Here is an 18,168-nt window from a genome sequence, read left to right on the forward strand (position 1 = left end):
ATAGGTTTAGTATAGGGAACAACAGATGGGGATGATGAGTATAGGAGAGCCACTCCTCCGCCTCTTTTGTGGGTTCTATCTTTTCTGATGATAGAATAGTTGGGGGTGTTATTTCTGAGTCCTTTATATGAGGTTTTAACCAGGTTTCAGAAATAGCCAGGATATCTGGTTGATTGTGGTGGAGCCAGGCATGGAGATTGGGGATTTTGTTGGCTATGCTTTGGGCATTTAGAGATGTGAATAGGATGGATTTGGATGTTGAGGTGGGTGTATGTGGGCCTGGGTTAGGGTGTATGTCGCCAGAGAGAAGGATGGTAGTTAGCTGGTGAATTAGGTTGAGGAAGTGTTTGGATAGCTTATCAGAGTAGAGTGTCATGAGATTTGTAGAGGCATGGTAGGTTGCTGAGGGAGCTGAGTGCTTATGGAAAGAAATGAGTTTGTAGGGAAATGGTAGGTGGTTGCTTATGGGATATAGACAGGGTAATATAAGGATTTATGGGTGAGAGGGTTGTTTGGAAAGTGGATTGGTAATATGAAAAGATGGTGAATGGTTGAAGAAAAGGGGCTGAGTGAGATAGTAACTATAGGATAAGGTGAGAAGGATGAGTGTTTGAGATGAGAAGGAAGTAGGTTTAGGAAGCATGGTGAAATTTGAATTAATTGGAGGGTGGGTATGATGCAGAATAGATGGAGAAGTAGGTTAGGCAGAGTGTAGTGGGAGAGGTGAGTAGCGATAGGTAGGGGGTGGGTTGTAAGAGATTTTGATTGGTTGGTGATGGGTTGGCTGGATTGGATCGTAAGGGAGTGGGTGTGGGTATTTGGAGTAAGTTTAGATGCCCTGGGGTGGGTGGAATTTGGGGGTAGGGGAGTGGAGTGAGCCTGTAGGGCGAATAGAGTGGGTAGAGCAAGGAGAAGAGAAATTGCCTCCCAGGAACAATCAGTGATATTGAGAACAGGCCTAGAGCATGTGTTAATTCAGGTAAGGGTATACTGGGATCCAGCTATGGGCTTTATTTTATTATTTTTGTTGTATGTTACAACTATGAGCCAAATATTGTGGTGAATCACTGAAAAAGTTTACTGTTTTAACACGGACTGGGGCTGTAAGGATATATGGCTAAATAACAGGAAGGGTAACACTGCCACCTAGTGGCTAAGATAGTAATCACAACCAAGAAAGTAGCTGAGGAGAAAAGTGGGAGTTAGGGGGGAAAGGAGACTGCTGCAGGCTGCTAGCGACGTCTGAAGGGACACTACACGTGGCAGAATTATTTCACAATACAGCGGAGGTAAAAAAACAGTAAGCAATTCACATACACTTGGAGGTCTTTGCAGCAGCATGTTGTGTCTTTACTTTACTTGATTAGAATTCCTGTCTGCTTGATATCAGAGGTGGTAATTCTTGCCAATATTGTGGAGAAACACCTTGGAAGCTGGGAAAAGAAAGACTGGGCAAGCTGTAAGGGAGAAAAACATAGGTCTACTATTAGTATTCTTACTAGTGAGGGGGGAGGAAGGAGATGAACAGTAAAGTAGCTAGGAATTGTAGGGGAGATAGAGGGAGAGGCCAGAGGAAAGGGTGAGCATAAGAGTGGAGGTGAGGGAGAGGCCAGAGGAAAGGGTGAGCATAAGAGTGGAGGTGAGTGGAAAGAGAGAGTCCTGTAGGTAAGAATGAGAGAGCAGCAGGAGATGTTGAAGTAGGTGGGAGAAAGAGAAAGGAAAAAGAAGAGAAAGTGTTTGAGGTAGCTGGGTGTAACAGAGTGAAAGCAGTTTGGTATAGCTGAAAGCAACAGTAGCAACTTAAGTAAAAAATATAGGCAGCAGCAGGGATAATACTGACAACAACATTATAACAAGTTAAGCAATAAGAAGCACAGCGACAGCAGATAGCACAATTAAAGCAGGAGCAATTGCAGTACAGTGAATGCAGCAGTGAAAATGCAAGTTCACAAAACAAAATTAAGCAAAAATGTGATGTCTACTGCACCTATCATATCGACAAGACACATCAGCAGTTACATGTAGTTGCAGTCAGAAATAATGTACCAATGACTCAATATAGTATACAGTTTAGCACAAAGTAATGTGGAGCCTGAGCATTGCAACTAAATTATCTGGTAATTTTTCATGCTCATACTATAGAAACTGAGGCTAGACTTCATTAACTAGCTGCTAGATACCAAGTCTTTAATTGCAAATATATATGCAGTTTAAAACATGTAATGCCCAGTGGAGTAGTTAACTTAAGTCTGAGCTCACAAGTATCTTTAGCACCATGCGAGTTTAGTTACAAAGGTACACACTCACTACATATAATGACAGCACAAGCCAAGAAGGTCCTATGAAATTATACAGCAGGAATAATGAGTAGCAATTAATCAGTTTGTTTTGGCCCACATTATCATCTCAAGGATAGCGATAAACTAGGAGCTCACATATTAGAAGCCTATGAGTTCCGTTTTAATCTAGCTAAGCTAGTTTGGGTGGCAGAACGCCAATTGCTCTAGCAGTAGCTCCTATACAGAGTCTGTTCTTATCTTATTTATTTGAAAATACAAGCAGGTTAGCTTGAAGCACTTACCAGTGGACGACACCAGCAGCCAACGGCAGGACTGGAATGACCGAGCATACGTTTTATAAATGGTGCCACAAGTAGTGGGATCACTATATAGCTGTGGGAGGGGAAAGGTAATATGGAGGCTAAAGGAGGAGGAGGATGGACAGGAAATCTAGTGCTGAGAGTGAAAGGGACTGGGAAGCGGAGGGGCAAGGAGTACCAGAAGGGAAGGAGGGAAGGTTACAGAGAGAGGGGGAGGGGTGTGTGAGTCGGGGGGAAAAGGGAGAGAGAGCAAGGAGAAGAGAAATTGCCTACCAGGAACAATCAGTGATATTGAGAACAGGCCTAGAGCATGTGTTAATTCAGGTAAGGGTGTACTGGGATGCAACTGTGGACTTTATTTTATTATTTTTGTTGTATGTTACACCTGTGAGCCAAATATTGTGGTGAATCACTGAAAAAGTTTATTGTTTTAACATGGACTGGGGCTGTAAGGATATATGGCTAAATAACAGGAAGGGTAACACTGCCACCTCGTGGCTAAAATAGTAATTGCAACCAAGAAAGTAGCTGAGGAGAAAAGTGGGAGTTAGGGGGGAAAGGAGACCGGTGCAGGCTGCTAGCGACGCATGAAGGGGCACTACATGTGGCAGAATTATTTCAAAATACAGAGGAGGTAAAAAACAGTAGGTAATTCACATACACTTGGAGGTCTTTGGACAGCAGCACGTTGTATCTTTACTTTACTTGATTAGAACTCCAGTTGGCTTGATATCAGAGGTGGTAATTCTGGCCAGTATTGTGGCGAAACACCTTGGGAGGTGGGAAATGAAAGACTGGGCAAGACTTGGAGGTCTTTGGGCAGCAGCGTTGTGTCTTTACTTTACTTGATTAGAATTCCAGTCGGCTTGATATCAGAGGTGGTAATTCTGGCCATTATTGTGGAGAAACACCTTGGGAGGTGGGAAACGAAAGACTGGGCAAGACTTTGAGGTGTTTGGGCAGCAGCACGTTCTAATCTTTACTTGATTAGAATTCCAGTCGGCTTGATATCAGAGGTGGTAATTCTGACCAATATTGTGGAGAAACACCTTGGGAGGTGGGAAATGAAAGACTGGGCAAGCAACAGGTGACACCAGCAGCCAACGGCAGGGCAGGACTGGAATGACTGAGGATACCTTTTAAAGGTACTATCTTTACAGAATTAAATCTTTCAGATTTTCATTTCTATTGCTCATTTCTTGTGAAGGTAAGAATGGACAACCTGTGTCAAAACAGTCTATTTCCAAACTGTTATCCAGACTTTTACCTTTTGTTGTACTCCCCACAACAAAAAAACTATTTCAGGCAGTCTTGAGGCACACACTGCTAGTGCCTTAGCTTCATCTGTGGCTTTTTGGAAAAGGTTTGATTCCAGAAGTGCTCTGGAAGCAGTAACGTGGTCCTCTATACATACATTTGCAACAACATTGCAAGCTTTAATCCATTCACTAGGTCTCAATCAGGCCAAATCTAGGACCATTCTTCTTTCCTAGATCAATGGATGGTTGACCGCAGATTCAGTCCTGGGGTGATGCCCATGATCCCTCCTGGACAGAGAAAGTCATTACCATAGACCCTTAACTCTGCGAACTTCACTCATCTAACCACCGATAATTGGGGCAATCTGGGATAAATATGACTAGGCTTGTAAGGACTCTAGGGCCATTCACCTAGTAACCATCTATGAGAGTAATTAAACTTTGATTGCAGGAGGGGCTACATTGATGATAGAAGTGGAAGAAAGACAGCAAGGTAGATTTGAAGTAGTAAGAAGTTATGGGCAGGAACATAGGGTTGTGCTGGCTTGTATTTATATCCCACCTAAAACTGCTGTTGTGGAACTTAGGAAAACTTGGGAGAGAGAAGTAATGCTTCAGTAGGCAATAACTTATTATGGATGGTGACTGGCATCTGATTTGCAGTAGGGAGGATGTATAAGGGGGACCTAGAATGGAAAATGAAAGGGGGTAGATCTCTGAAGAAGCATATGAGAATACTTAGTATTGGAGACATGAATTCAATAGCAGAAATTCAGACTGAATTTGCATATCATTCCCCAAAGTAAACTGGGATACACTGGATAGACTTTATACTCCACAGAAACGTGTTTAAAGGCTTTCAGTTAAGTGCACAATCTAATAAGTATGTCAGATTGTTCACCAATAAAAAAAAAAAAAGAGAGGGAGATGAAGGTAATGATGTAAAAAGGAATCTCTGGAGTTCTGCCTGTTAAAAAGAGAGGAATTCAAGGACTGGGTAGTGGATATTATACAAGAGTTATTGAAGGTATACATTTCTTGAGAAGGGATAGCTAGAGAGTAGAATAAAAATGAAAATTAAGTTAAAATAAAGTTTAAATAAGAGCGAGATGTGGATAAGGAGTAATAAGTTTTAGAGGTGTGGATAAAGATGAACAGTTTGTATAAGAAGGGGAATTTTACATAAACAACTACAGAGTGCTAAAGTAACAGAGTACTTGGATGATAAAGGAGAACCACACCCCCAGGCTCAAAACATGTTTATTTCATCATGGTTTGGTGTTTCCTACATTTTAACACCACTCTGGGACTATTTACAGCTTTTTAAATATTTTTATGCATAATTTCTGAGTCTGACCACATGGGGTCTGGCATCTTGAAGTCATTCTGATTGTTTAGTCAGCCTCTAGGTATCCCACAATGCAGTGCTCATCTGTAAAAAGGTACATCACGCAGGTCTCTTTCTTCCTAAAGCTCCTATCACTGCATTGATTTTACATGCATACACTGCTGTCTTTCATTCAGTTTTAAGTAACATTTCATGTCGTTCAATGACTACTTAAAACACAGTTCAAATGCCACAGAACAGACTTTCAAAGTGCATTTTACTGCTGCTTCTTTTTAGAATGGCTAAGCTGCATTTTTTGTGAAGCCTGAATTATACTACTTTGACTCATTTCTCATCCCCTTTCACACCTAACTTCCCTAGCTGTCAAAGTGCTAAGGGTAATTTGAGCTGTTACCTGCTGTGATTGACAGCTCACAGCAGGAGACTTGACTCATACATTTTCCTTGTTCTAGCCTTTACTTTCTGTATGGGTAGGGGAAGGACCAGGGAGCTGCAGCATCACAGCATGGGTGGGGTTTTAGGACAGTCATGGTGATGTTCGTTTGGGGAGGGAATTGACCATTAAACTACTTGCATTCAGTGGCCTTGATGACATCAATGAATTGGAGACTTTTCCAGGGTGGGATGAAAATATTTTGAAAGTGAAACTACCACAGTGTAGTTACGGTACTGTTCTAGTGGAGAGAAACAGTCAATTTAATATATTTTAAATGCTGTGTTGTTGTTGTTTGTTCATAGCACATACAATAACAAGGGAGAAAAGGGACAGAGAAGTGCATTTAATAACAGAATCCCCTTGTTGTCCTGTAAGTTACTCTAATCTATTCTAATTAGACTTGGCCCCCTATAGTGGCCCCCTATAGTGACATACACACCACCTGCTAGCATGTTAATGTTAATGCCATAAACACAGCATTTTTTTAAACTAACTCAAAATGAACTTTTAATTTTAGATTAGAGTGGTTGTATGCACAAGGATATGCATGAACATTTTTTTATGTAGAAATAAAAATTTAACAAGAAAAACACATTTGAGACCATCTTTTTGCTACAATTCAGTTAAACAAGGAAGGAAGTCTTTAGTGTTTTTGTGCTAGATTTCAACCAGAATTACTTCAGAATAAGTGGCTCTACTTCCTCACTGAATTTATACTTACTAAGTCACATAACAAATCTTAAGTTAAAAATTCATCTAATTAAACTATTAAAATAACAGTTTTGTATTTTTTCTCATTAAAAGTTGTAATATAATACTGTACATTGTGTTAGTCTTTGTGCCATTAAGTATCATTTTATATTTGTGTTTATTTAACCCTATTTTATCAGAATTTAATCTCATTTGCCATGCTGTCTCCCTACATTACAAATAAATATAATCACATTTGAAGGTTTCAACTGAAAAAGTCTTAAAACAAAAAAGTGAATTTCTTAAAATTTACACACACTAATGAATGCTTAGCTAAAGTGTTATTTAAATCATATTTCTTGATGGCAGTTATATGTTCATAGACTCTAGAAAGTTTCCTTATGGTTTTACCTACATAAAAACTGTTGCAAGATTTGCCTAACACAATGTATGCTATTCCTCTTGAATTATAGTTGTAATGACCCCAGCCCAAAATGTTTTACCATGGTTTTTAATATGAATGAACAACGTGCCTGTCACATGTCTGTAAAACATGAATTTATAACAATTAATAGTCCCTAAGATGTTACTTGTAATATTTCCTTCCCTGTTGAGATTTTCTAACATAGATTTTAAACTGTTCCCTCCCGGGTCTATATTACATGATCAAACAGTCAAATGTTCGAACACGTAATAATCGACCCTTAAATATTGAACCGTCAGAATGTCGAACGGTTCAATGGAGATCTCCGTACAATGCGGACATGGAAGTTTTCCATTGTCTGCACTGTAGTGCGATCTCTGAGTTGGTATATTTAAGTAGCGGGGGGGGGGGTGCAGGTGGGCTTGCCCTCCTGCTTAGAGCGTTTTAATGGTTTGGGTGGGGTTTTTTTGCCATTTGACATTACAGCGTTTCGATATTTAGGGGTCGATTATTACGTGTTTGAACATTTGACTGTTCAATCATGTAATATAGACCCTCCTTCCCTCCCTTATAAGAAAATGTTGGCTTACTGCCTACTACTTTTGCCAGATCTTTGTTACCTAAAATGATTTTCCAATTCTCATTTGTAATATGCTGTATAATACCCATGTCCTGAGATATCAGCAAAGGAAATGATCTACTGAAACACCTGAATGCTTTTGTATTCTGCTCAGTCTCTCCATGTTTCAAAACAGTGTGACTGACTTTCAAAATAGGTTTAAATTTGTCATTCTGTTTAAATATTTCAGCCATTATTTTATCTAGAAAATCATGTTTTGTATCCTATGTCTAGAAATAAACCTTTTAAAAAACTACTTTCAAAACATTTGACTTCCTTGTTTAATTGAATTGAGGCCAAGATCGATTCAAACATGTGTTTCTTGTTGATTTGCTGCTTTTTTTCATGTTCTAGCACACTTTTTGTAGTTTAAAAAAATAAACTTTTGTCTTGTCATTTTAAACACAATCTTTAAATGAAGTTCTGGAAAAAGGATTAAAGAACTGAAGAGGTTGAATCTTTATAAAATGGTGGGAGTTGATTTCATAGAAACAAATAAAATGTTTGTGAGAATATTGCATGCAGAATAATGTTCAGTAATGTTGCAGTGAATGAAAATTAAATTGTATGTAAATTGCTTGACGACAATGACAACTTTTTACAGATTGTTTTTATTCTGCTAATATAAGGAATCCTATGTGGTGATTAAGTCTCAGTGAGGCAGTGGCAATCTAGCTTTTATACCTTAACTGTAGTGACCTTTTTTGTCCTTGTACCATTTTGAATACTACTAGGAATACATTTTCCACTGCCTTCTCTTGTTTTGTTCCTACTTACAAAATGTTTTCTGGCATAGAGGCAAACATCACCACGCTTCATATTGCCACAGTGTGACACAAGTCCATTTACAACATATTCCTGTAAGCTGCCTTGCTGCTATCACTTACAGTTACTCCTTTCACTTAACCTTGAAAGCATCCTCATCTGTGTATGATGGTGTTTTACAGGTGTCTTTCCTTTCTGTTGGTTGGTTGAAATAGAAGAAAAAATGTTAATTGTGTGTTATATGCGTGCTTTGTATTATGATGTTAATCTAAAACTATTGTTTGCTATGAGGTTTACGATCATATGATCATTGTCCTGAATAGCTCTCATTTTTCTGCGGTAACAGTGAGAGCATGGGGCAAACACATGATAAAGATGTTGAATGTCTTCATCAGGTTGTATGATGCCTGGTTCTTTTGTTGTCCTTCAGGCACAGTAGAAGTTTTGCTGCTTTCCTTTGGATCTGTTTTTGAGCCCAGCCTTCCTTCACTTGCTATGTTATGACCCCTGACCTCAGCCTTCACAGAAAGGAAGAATGGTGATGGGATCATTTCAGTAGAGTGCCATGAACCTGACAGCATGGAAGGCTTTCTCCTCCCTTAGTCCCACCATCTCTTTTGTATGGAGTCCAGTAACATAGGTTCATAGGTAGGTACTAGGCTATCTGCCCGAAGGCATTTATAAGACTAGCCAGAATGTGTTGGCTTTTGCCGCCCCCTTAGATTAGTTCCCTGTGCCTCTGTCCAGCAGAGCCACTGAAGTGATCCCTGGGGTAAACTTAGTTTCCCATCCACTCGTCAAGGTTTCTCTTGAAGAGTGTTAGTGAGGAGCTCTGCCTAATGTAGATTGGAATCTTGTTCCACAGCATGGGAAGTCTTTGAGACAGGAATCTATCCCTCCAGCACGTCCTATTTTTTGTTGTGGTGAGGTTTAAATCCCTAGAGCGTTTGGCTTGAGGGGATATGTTTTTTTTAGGTGGAGCATGTCCATCAATTTTGGGTTGGACATGGCCTTGTATATCAGTCAGAGATCACCTATGAGTAGGTGGTATGCAACCGAGTACAGCTGGAGTTTCTTCAGTCGAGCTGCATAGGGCATCTGTTTGAGGCCAATGATCCTCTTGGTGAGGTACTTCTGTGGTCTTTCCAACTGTTGCAGGTGTCTTGTAAGGTACATCCCAAATGGGGCGTTGTACTCTGATGGGTCTGATGAGTGATGAGTAGAGGGGTACAATGACCACTTTTGATCTGGATGTGAACCCTTTTGTGATTAGGTGGGCCACATAGAAGGATTTTCTAACCACTTTGGCAATGTGATTATCAAAGGAGAGATTACTGTCTACTTGGGTCCCCAGATCCCTTATTACGTCTTCTATATTTAGGGGACTACCACCTATGTGGTAGTTTGTGGGTACTTTGTTTTTTCCAAAGGGGATGACGATGCACTTTTGGCATTTAGCTTGAGGCCATGATTTTGACATCAGGTATCCGTCCCAGTGAGACCCTTTTGGAGGATGTCTATGTCAGCCGGAGAGTCAGTTATAGCCCCTAGTTTGCAGTCGTCTGTGAACTTGATCAGCCATAGTGAACTAATTCCAAAACGGAAGAAAAAAACAACTCCAACACAAGAAATAAAGTTAGCGCTTTCGTTTACTGTTTCAGCAAACTTCTTCAGACAACTGACAATCAAATTAATTACCATTTATATAAATAATCAACCCTATGACATCATATATTAATTACATAAATATAAGCCAACATTTAAAGGACCCATAGAGAACCACAAGTGTTCATAGGTTCATAGGTTTATACTAGGCTATCTGCCCTAAGCAGCATATGAGTCTGACACAGCCAGCAACTCTAACCCTGTGGGTTGTCCCCCTCTTTGTTTTTGCATGAGCTCCATTGATCCTCTCCATAGCTTTGCAGACTAGACTTGTTAAGCTTATGGGGCGAAGCTTCTTTGCGTTAATTAATTCATTTTTAGTTTAGTGTAGCACACAGCCGGGGACACCATCCGGTCCCATTGATGCTGTGTTTTTAGCTTTAGAGTGTTAGTATACAAATGCTTAAAAATACAAGTATTAAATATACAAAGCCAACATGCTCCTGAAGTATGTAAATATATTATTCATATAAATACAAACATAAACATAAATAAAACAATATGTTTATATATAAATAAAAAGAAAAATTCATCTCAGCAAAGCCCTCAATTTTAAAATGCTTTTAAAGGAAATAGCCTCATTTAAGCCTAGTTCACTAACAGCATTCAATTTTACTTGCCAAATCAGTTCTTTTTCATCCAATTTTAGGTCACTGGGACCCCATCTTACATTTTCATTAACTTTTTCCAAGACTAAAAAATTAAATTCATGTGAGGGATAGGATTTAATATGCCTAGCCAACGCATTTTTCAAATCTAATCTGCTTATAGCATATATGTGTTCATGAATCCTATTTTTCAATGGCCTTTCAGTGCGGCCGATGTAAAAAGCTGAACAGCAATTACACAATCCCAGATAAACAACAATCAATAACATCCCCTTTAGTGAGGATGTTGGTTTTTTAACCATAGATGTTCGTGACCTATATACGGTAATTCCCCAAGATACTGGATGTGAGTGGGTTAGGGAATTTTTACTGGAACACCATATGGAGGGGTCCAGCATTGACCTTATCATTTACTTATTAGAACTGATTTTGGGCAATAATTATTTCCTCTTTAATAATCAATACTACCTACAAAGAACGGGTATAGCCATGGGATCGCCTTGTGAGGCTACTTTCGCGAATGTCGTGATGGCCTATTGGGAGAAACATTTTTTTATTTCAAGATAATTTGTTTCTAGGGAAGGCTACATGGTATACCCGTTACTTGGATGATATATTCATCCTTTGGAGGGGAAATATTGAGTCTGCAAAGTTATTCATGGATCACATTACTGGGTTTACTGACTTCTTACAATTTACATGGGACTTTCAAACCTATAAGATTTCTTATTTGGATATTGAATTGATCAAACTTAGTTGTGAAAAACAATACGTTTCAAAAATTTTTAGGAAACAAACCTACTCCAATGCATTTTTACACTTCTCTAGCTGCCACCCTTATTCCCAAAAGAGGAGTGTAGTTAAGGGCCAATTGGTGCGGGCAGCCAGAATGACTACATTGGACAGAGACTTTGAAGACGAATGTAACCTACTTAAGGACATGTTCCTTAAGCGGGCTTACCCAAAATCTTTAATTGATGAGCTTATTAAAGAAGTAAGCAAAAAACGTTTGTTAGGCATTTTTACACCATTACTATCAGTTGTGAAAAAACAACATGAGGGGGTTGGTAACATTGATGATTCCAGTCTGACTATCATTGGTAGTGAATTATGTGATGTAACCCGAGTTCAGCACATTCCGAATAGTGATAACTTTAAAATCAGTTTTATTACCACTTATTCTATGGATGCATATGGGCTGCAAGCAATTATTAATAAAAATTGTTTTTTCATAATGGAGGATAATTTGTTAAATAAAAACTTGGATCCATTACCTAAGTTTGTCTATAAGAGAGGCAGAAACCTGAAGATGTTGCTGGAAAATAATTCACCTGCAGTGTATGGCCCACATTGTGGTATGTCCAAATGTGGGTCATGCAAGTGGTGTAAATATATTAAAGTAACAAAGCAAGTTTACTTTAAGGAACATCTGTATCCCTATTAAGGGGAAGTATAACTGCAACACTAAAAGGGTTGTTTATCTGGGATTGTGTAATTGCTGTTCAGCTTTTTACATCGGCTGCACTGAAAGGCCATTGAAAAATAGGATTCATGAACACATATATGCTATAAGCAGATTAGATTTGAAAAATGCGTTGGCTAGGCATATTAAATCCTATCCCTCACATGAATTTAATTTCTTAGTCTTGGAAAAAGTTAATGAAAATGTAAGAGGGGGTCCCAGTGACCTAAAATTGGATGAAAAAGAACTGATTTGGCAAGTAAAATTGAATGCTGTTAGTGAACCAGGCTTAAATGAGGCTATTTCCTTTAAAAGCATTTTAAAATTGAGGGCTTTGCTGAGATGAATTTTTCTTTTTATTTATATATAAACATATTGTTTTATTTATGTTTATGTTTGTATTTATATGAATAATATATTTACATACTTCAGGAGCATGTTGGCTTTGTATATTTAATACTTGTATTTTTAAGCATTTGTATACTAACACTTGTGGTTCTCTATGGGTCCTTTAAATGTTGGCTTATATTTATGTAATTAATATATGATGTCATAGGGTTGATTATTTATATAAATGGTAATTAATTTGATTGTCAGTTGTCTGAAGAAGTTTGCTGAAACAGTAAACGAAAGCGCTAACTTTATTTCTTGTGTTGGAGTTGTTTTTTTCTTCCGTTTTGGAATTAGTTCACTGTTTTTAGTTTTGTTTTTGCTTTTGATCAGCCATAGTCCTCCTGTGCTTGCCTGTACCTCTGAGAAGTATATGCCGGATAAGAGGGGTCCTAGAACCGAGTCTTGGGGTACGCCATTTGTAACCAGTTTAGAGTCTGACCTAGCTCCCACAACTCTCACCATGTGGGTTCTGTCCATGAGTCAGTTGGCAATACATGTTGTGACGTAGGGGCTTATGTTCAGGCTGGTGAGCTTGTTTATCATACCAGAATGGGGAATGGTGTTGAAGGCCTTTGCAAGGTCTAGGTAGGCTGTGTGTACCACCTTTCCCTCGTCTATAGCCTTGGTAACTGTCTCAAAGAAGTCCACCTGGATTAGGAGGCATGATCTGCCCTTAACAAAGCAGAACTGGGTAGGGCCCAGTGTTTTGGAGGTTTCTAATGTCTCTGTTAATGACTTCCATGATGATGCGCTCCATAGCCTTGCAGACCAAGCTAGTCAGGCTTATAGGGCAATAGTTCCCCGGGGTCTGTTGTGGCTCCACCTTTGTGGAGTGGAATAACCGTTGCTGTGTGCCAGTCTATGGGTATGTAGCCTGTGTAGCCTGTGGAGAGGCTGTTTGAACAGTGTGTTTAGGTGAGGGGCTCATGTAGGACGCAGCCTGGGACACAATCCGGTCCCATTGATGCTGTGTTTTTGGCTTTGGAGAGGGCTGTTTTAACCTGAGTGTCTGTGATTTTAGGGGCTCTACATTCTTCTGGTGTGGTTATGGGCCCTTTTGGGGGTGAGAGGGGGGTGAAGTTTGCACTGAACCTGTCTGCCAGGATGTTGGTAATATCGGTCGGTTCAGTGTATTTTGTGCCATTCTGCACCAACTCGAAGCAAATCTGAGCATTGCCACTTAGATTCTTGACACAGCTAAAGAATGCCTTGTGGTTATCTTTGGAGTCCTTGGCAATTTTTCTTTCGAAGTTCGCCTTGGATGATTTTATGAGGGATCATAGTTTCTTGCTGATACTGATAAGGGATGTCTTCCTTTTTTGGGATTTTACTCTCTTCTGTACTAGTCTCCTCCTTGTATTGTATAGCTTATTTATGTCAGGGGTCCACCAGACTGGTTTCCTTTTCTTGGAGGAGTGAGTCTTGGTTGTGCTTGGGATGGCACAATCCATGCAATCTTGTAGGTGCCCGTAGAATGCATTAGTAAAGGATTTTGCAGCTTGGACAGCATTATCCTTTAGCATGGGAGCTTTGAAACTTTCCACCTCGGTCTTAAGTAATGTGAAGTTTGCTTTTGAAAAGTTTTTCATGGTGGTTTCCTTGTCCGGGGGTAGGGGTGGAATGTGGATATCCAAAGTGATTTGTTTATGGTCAGATGTAACCAGCGAGGGGCTGACCTCCGGTGTGGAACACCGGTCGCCCATGTTGGTGATGACCAGGTCCAATATGTTGTCACGTCTGGTGTGAGTGTTGACCAGTTGATCCAGTGCATTTGAGTTTGTAAATTCTAGGAAATGTTGGGCAAGGGAGTTAGTACTTGAGTAGTTCTCCCAGTTAATGTTTGGGTAATTGAAATCAACCAATATTAAGGTGTTTGGTAGGACCTTTATGTTTCCCAGTGTCTCCAGAATCATGGAATGGGGGTCCTGAGACATGGTGGGTGATCTGTAGCAAGCTATAATTTGAATTGCAGTTTTGCCCGTTGTTAATTGCACGTTGATGATCTCTGAAGCATCATGCTGTGGCACTAACCTGGAGGTGTGTGTATCCTTGATGAATATGGGTACGCCCCCGCCTTTTGTATTTCAGTCCGGGTTCTGTGGTCGAAATGTATGGTATGAGTTGCAGCCTGGTAGTGCTGGGGTTCTCCCTAGAGCTTTAAACCAGGTTTCTGTTACTGCACATATATCGATTTTCTCCATACTGAGGAGTGCCTCGAGTGCGTGCATTTTGAGGTTTAGACTTCTGGCATTAAGTAGCATGACCCTCAGTTTTTTGTTACTTGTGCTATTTACGGTGGTGGGTTTGTCTTTTGAGCCTTGCCTGAAAAAGGCACTATGGGGGTGGCAAGAGCCTTGGCCAGTATTCGAAAGCCTAAGGGTGACAGGTGCAAGCCATCCCTAGCGAAGCAGCGTGGCTTGTCGAGCTTGTCATCCCAGGCGGACAGACACTGGATCCCCTTTGAATGACACCAGAAACTTGGCCAGTTGTTGAAATTGATAATTTTTTCTTTATACTGTGGTACCATTCTTGGTGAGGGCAGGATGCTAGTCAAGGTCAGGGTCATACAGGCCTACGCTACGTGGTCAGATAGCTCTTCCATGTCTCTCTTCATGTAGTCTAGGGAGGTATGGCTCAGGTCATTCACACCAACATGAACAATGACAGAGTCGTATTTGTACTTGTTGTGGAGTGACCTGAGTGCTTGTGTTATGTGTCTGATCCTGGCACCCGACAGGCTGTTTTCCTTTGTACATGCTACCTGGCACACACTGCTGTGTTCAGACTGCTTGCACTTCCTTACCTTTATTTTTAGGAACTCAAACCTCTGTCTTCCACATGGGGCCTTAGGCAAGAAGAAATTTCTGGTTACAGAGCTTGCCATACCCTTGGATGGGTAAGTTATCATATAACCTGATCATTTCCACTCTCTTGCATGTTTCCTCCATTACCTATGTCTCCCACATAAGAGCTCAGATATTTTTGGTTAGTAATTGTCATTTTTGATAGTTTCTCCTGATTCCTAACACAGTCTGCTTTTCTTTTCCTTTAACATAAACTTGTACTTAGTAGTTCGTGTACTCTGTTTCGTTCATACTTTGCAGTGTTTAACAAGATAGTCAGTAAACTGCATGGGCGATTGTATGTTTTGAGTTTTACAAGAAAAATGGAACATTATTTTAGTAAACAGAGTATATGCTGAGAATGGAAAGGTGCATGCTCACAAATATTTTTTATTCACTTTTTCAAGGCTGGCTCAGGCAACCCAAGAACGAACTGATCTGTATGCCAAACAAGGACGAGGCAGTCAGTTCACATCAAAAGAAGAAAGAGATAAATGGATTAAAAAAGAACTCAAATCATTGGATCAAGCTATTAATGATAAAAAACGTCAGATTGCTACAATCAGCAAGGACTTGGAAGAGTCTGAGGCTAATAAAGAGAAGAACCAGGAGCAGTATATAGTAAGGAATACATTTTCTGCTTTGTAATAATAGCTACACTTTTTTGTAGAGGAAATAGAAAGTGTTCTTGATGCCTGGTAATACTGTTTATTATTATTATTTTTATTTTATTTTTTATTTATTTTTTGCATGAACTTGCATTCTGCAACGTGTCCTGAGTTAATATATGTTATGTTGTCACAGTTCACTGTGTGAACTCTCTCTGTTCTTTATTAAAAAAAAAGCATATTTTGCAGTTTCAGGAAGTAACTTGCTTACATAAAGGGTCTCTTGAACTTCACAGTTCAACCGTTTGTGTTATCAATTCATTAGAATAAGTTGCTGCATACCAAATTATAACAGTAGAGCAAACTGATACTACAGGTAAATGCACCTAGTGGTTAGATAGGTCATTGTTCCTGCCTTCGCAATATCTAGGTAAGATTTAAAGTCTACTTTTGTGGGTGGTCCTTGGCTGCATTTCACTGCCTGAGCTGTACTGAGGTGCAGCCAAGGTGGTGGAATTATTAATTTAAATTTTTTGATAGTGAGTTTTGCCCCATCCTTATCTGTGATCATATTTAGCTAGTAACTGGAACTATGAGATTATTGATGCAGGTGGCAGAAATTAAGTTTCTTTTTAGGTTTTCTGAACTTTAGGACAGACTGTAGAGATCAACAGTGTGGGAGGTTCTTGGTGTAGAGTCTCTGCTTGTCATAGATGAGGGTAGACATTTGTGATGGTTTGGGCAGTTAGTGTGTATGCATCCTAAATGTGTCCTGTGGAAGTTATACCAGGCACAGTACACTAGAAGGAAGACCAAGTACAGACCTCAAAGGCACGTTGGAGAGAGCATCTCACTCAGCTGCCAGGGAATGCCTTGATATCTTCTTGGAGAAACTGGAAATTATTAACAGGAATACAAAAATGTGGTCTGCCTTGCTAAGCTTGCTGCATCACAGCCGTTAGCATGATAATTGGTTTAGTGGCTGAATGAATGGGCAGATTGAACTGTTCCTTCTTAGAGCTTTTTCATCCAAGTCCACACCATTTGAGCAAGGGTAGATACTGAGTGTGTGTTATGTGAGCATTTATAGACAATTGATTGTAGTAGTCCGAGGTGGGAAGAAACTGTATTGTCTAGAGCAAGCCCTGAGAGACACAGGAGGGGATGCATACTTTAAAACACAGTTACAGACTTTCAGGATTGTAGCCCTTGACCTTGAAGCCATAAGACAGATCTTACTAGCGAAACACGTTTCATCTTTGTATTATGTACTCAGGCATATCCCAGTTTCTTAGGCATGGGAATACTAGATTATTAACCATCTCCTTGGAAAGGTGGTCACATGCTATAACTCTCCACTGTACAGATCTTTGATTTTGTATTTTATGAATTATTCATATTTTTTTTCTGATAGTTGATACAGAATTTGCTGTAGTGCTTTCCTAGAACTTGACATAACATTTATTTAAGACAAATACTTTCAAGTAAAATGAGTCTGCACTTGAGGTAGTTATAAAATAAGCATGGATCCTTTGGTTGTAATGGTAATATTACATAGTATTTCTTTTGTTTCTGCCATTTTGGTTATTTATCACTGGCAGATTTTACCCCTCCCTTCCAGCTTCCACTATCATTGCCAGGCAGTGGCAAGTTAAGTAGGTTAAAACTAGTTGCTTTGAAGATTGAGTGGCTTAGCAAGCAGTAACTGAGCATGGTTTATGTACATCTTTTATTGCTGATGCATTGCTTTGGTGCTGTAATAGAAAGAAAATATTTGAAAAGTAGACCTTATAACTTGCAAGGTTATCACTTACCTCTCAAATATCCAGATTTTTGAAGAATGTCCATATTTTTGCTTCATATTTTATATGTTCCTCATTAAATTTGTGGTTTTCTGGACTTTTTTGTGTAGAATCAGTGAAGATTTAATTCATTAAATGACAGGTATTTGAGTTTCAGACTTCATATCCTTCACAAAATGTGGTAATACAAGACCTTTTATTCTAGCAACTTTCTAAGTTTATAACAACGATATTTAAAAAAAATGTCCCTAGTTTTGGTGCCCCCCCCCCATTATTTTGGCTTTGTCCAGATTTTTTTTGTGCTAAGAGGTGCTAAGAGGTTGAGAGCTATGGTTATCGCTTCAGTGTTATGCTGCATAAAACGTTTTTTTAAGCAGTAGAGAACTGGCAAAAGTGTGAGATTTGTGTGTGTGTATATATATATATATATATATATATATATATATATATATATATATATATATATATATATATATGGATTCCTATCAGATCGCTGAATGCTCATTTGACCGAAACTCATTCCACCGAAACCAAATGACTGAAAACTCATTTCACCAATAATAGTACAGGCAGTGTATATGCCCTTTTCCCCACTGTAGTGTGACCCTGGAGTTAGAATATATAAGTAGGGGGGGTGTGAAACCCCC

The 18,168-nt window shown here is 39.4% G+C and overlaps 1 protein-coding gene across 1 annotated transcript in view; it reads left to right on the forward strand.

Annotated features, from left to right (window-relative positions):
• Positions 1-18,168, forward strand: part of SMC3 (structural maintenance of chromosomes 3) — a 2,445,376-nt gene that overhangs the window by 797,206 nt on the left and 1,630,002 nt on the right. Inside the window, exon 11 of the mRNA XM_044056330.1 lies at positions 15,519-15,732. Coding sequence (XP_043912265.1) covers positions 15,519-15,732 — 214 coding nt within the window. The remainder of the gene's footprint in view (positions 1-15,518; positions 15,733-18,168) is intronic.

Source organism: Protopterus annectens, chromosome 14.part0 (genome assembly GCF_019279795.1).
Source record: "Protopterus annectens isolate FY-2018-M chromosome 14.part0, PAN1.0, whole genome shotgun sequence".
Classification (NCBI taxonomy): Eukaryota; Metazoa; Chordata; order Ceratodontiformes; family Protopteridae; genus Protopterus; species Protopterus annectens.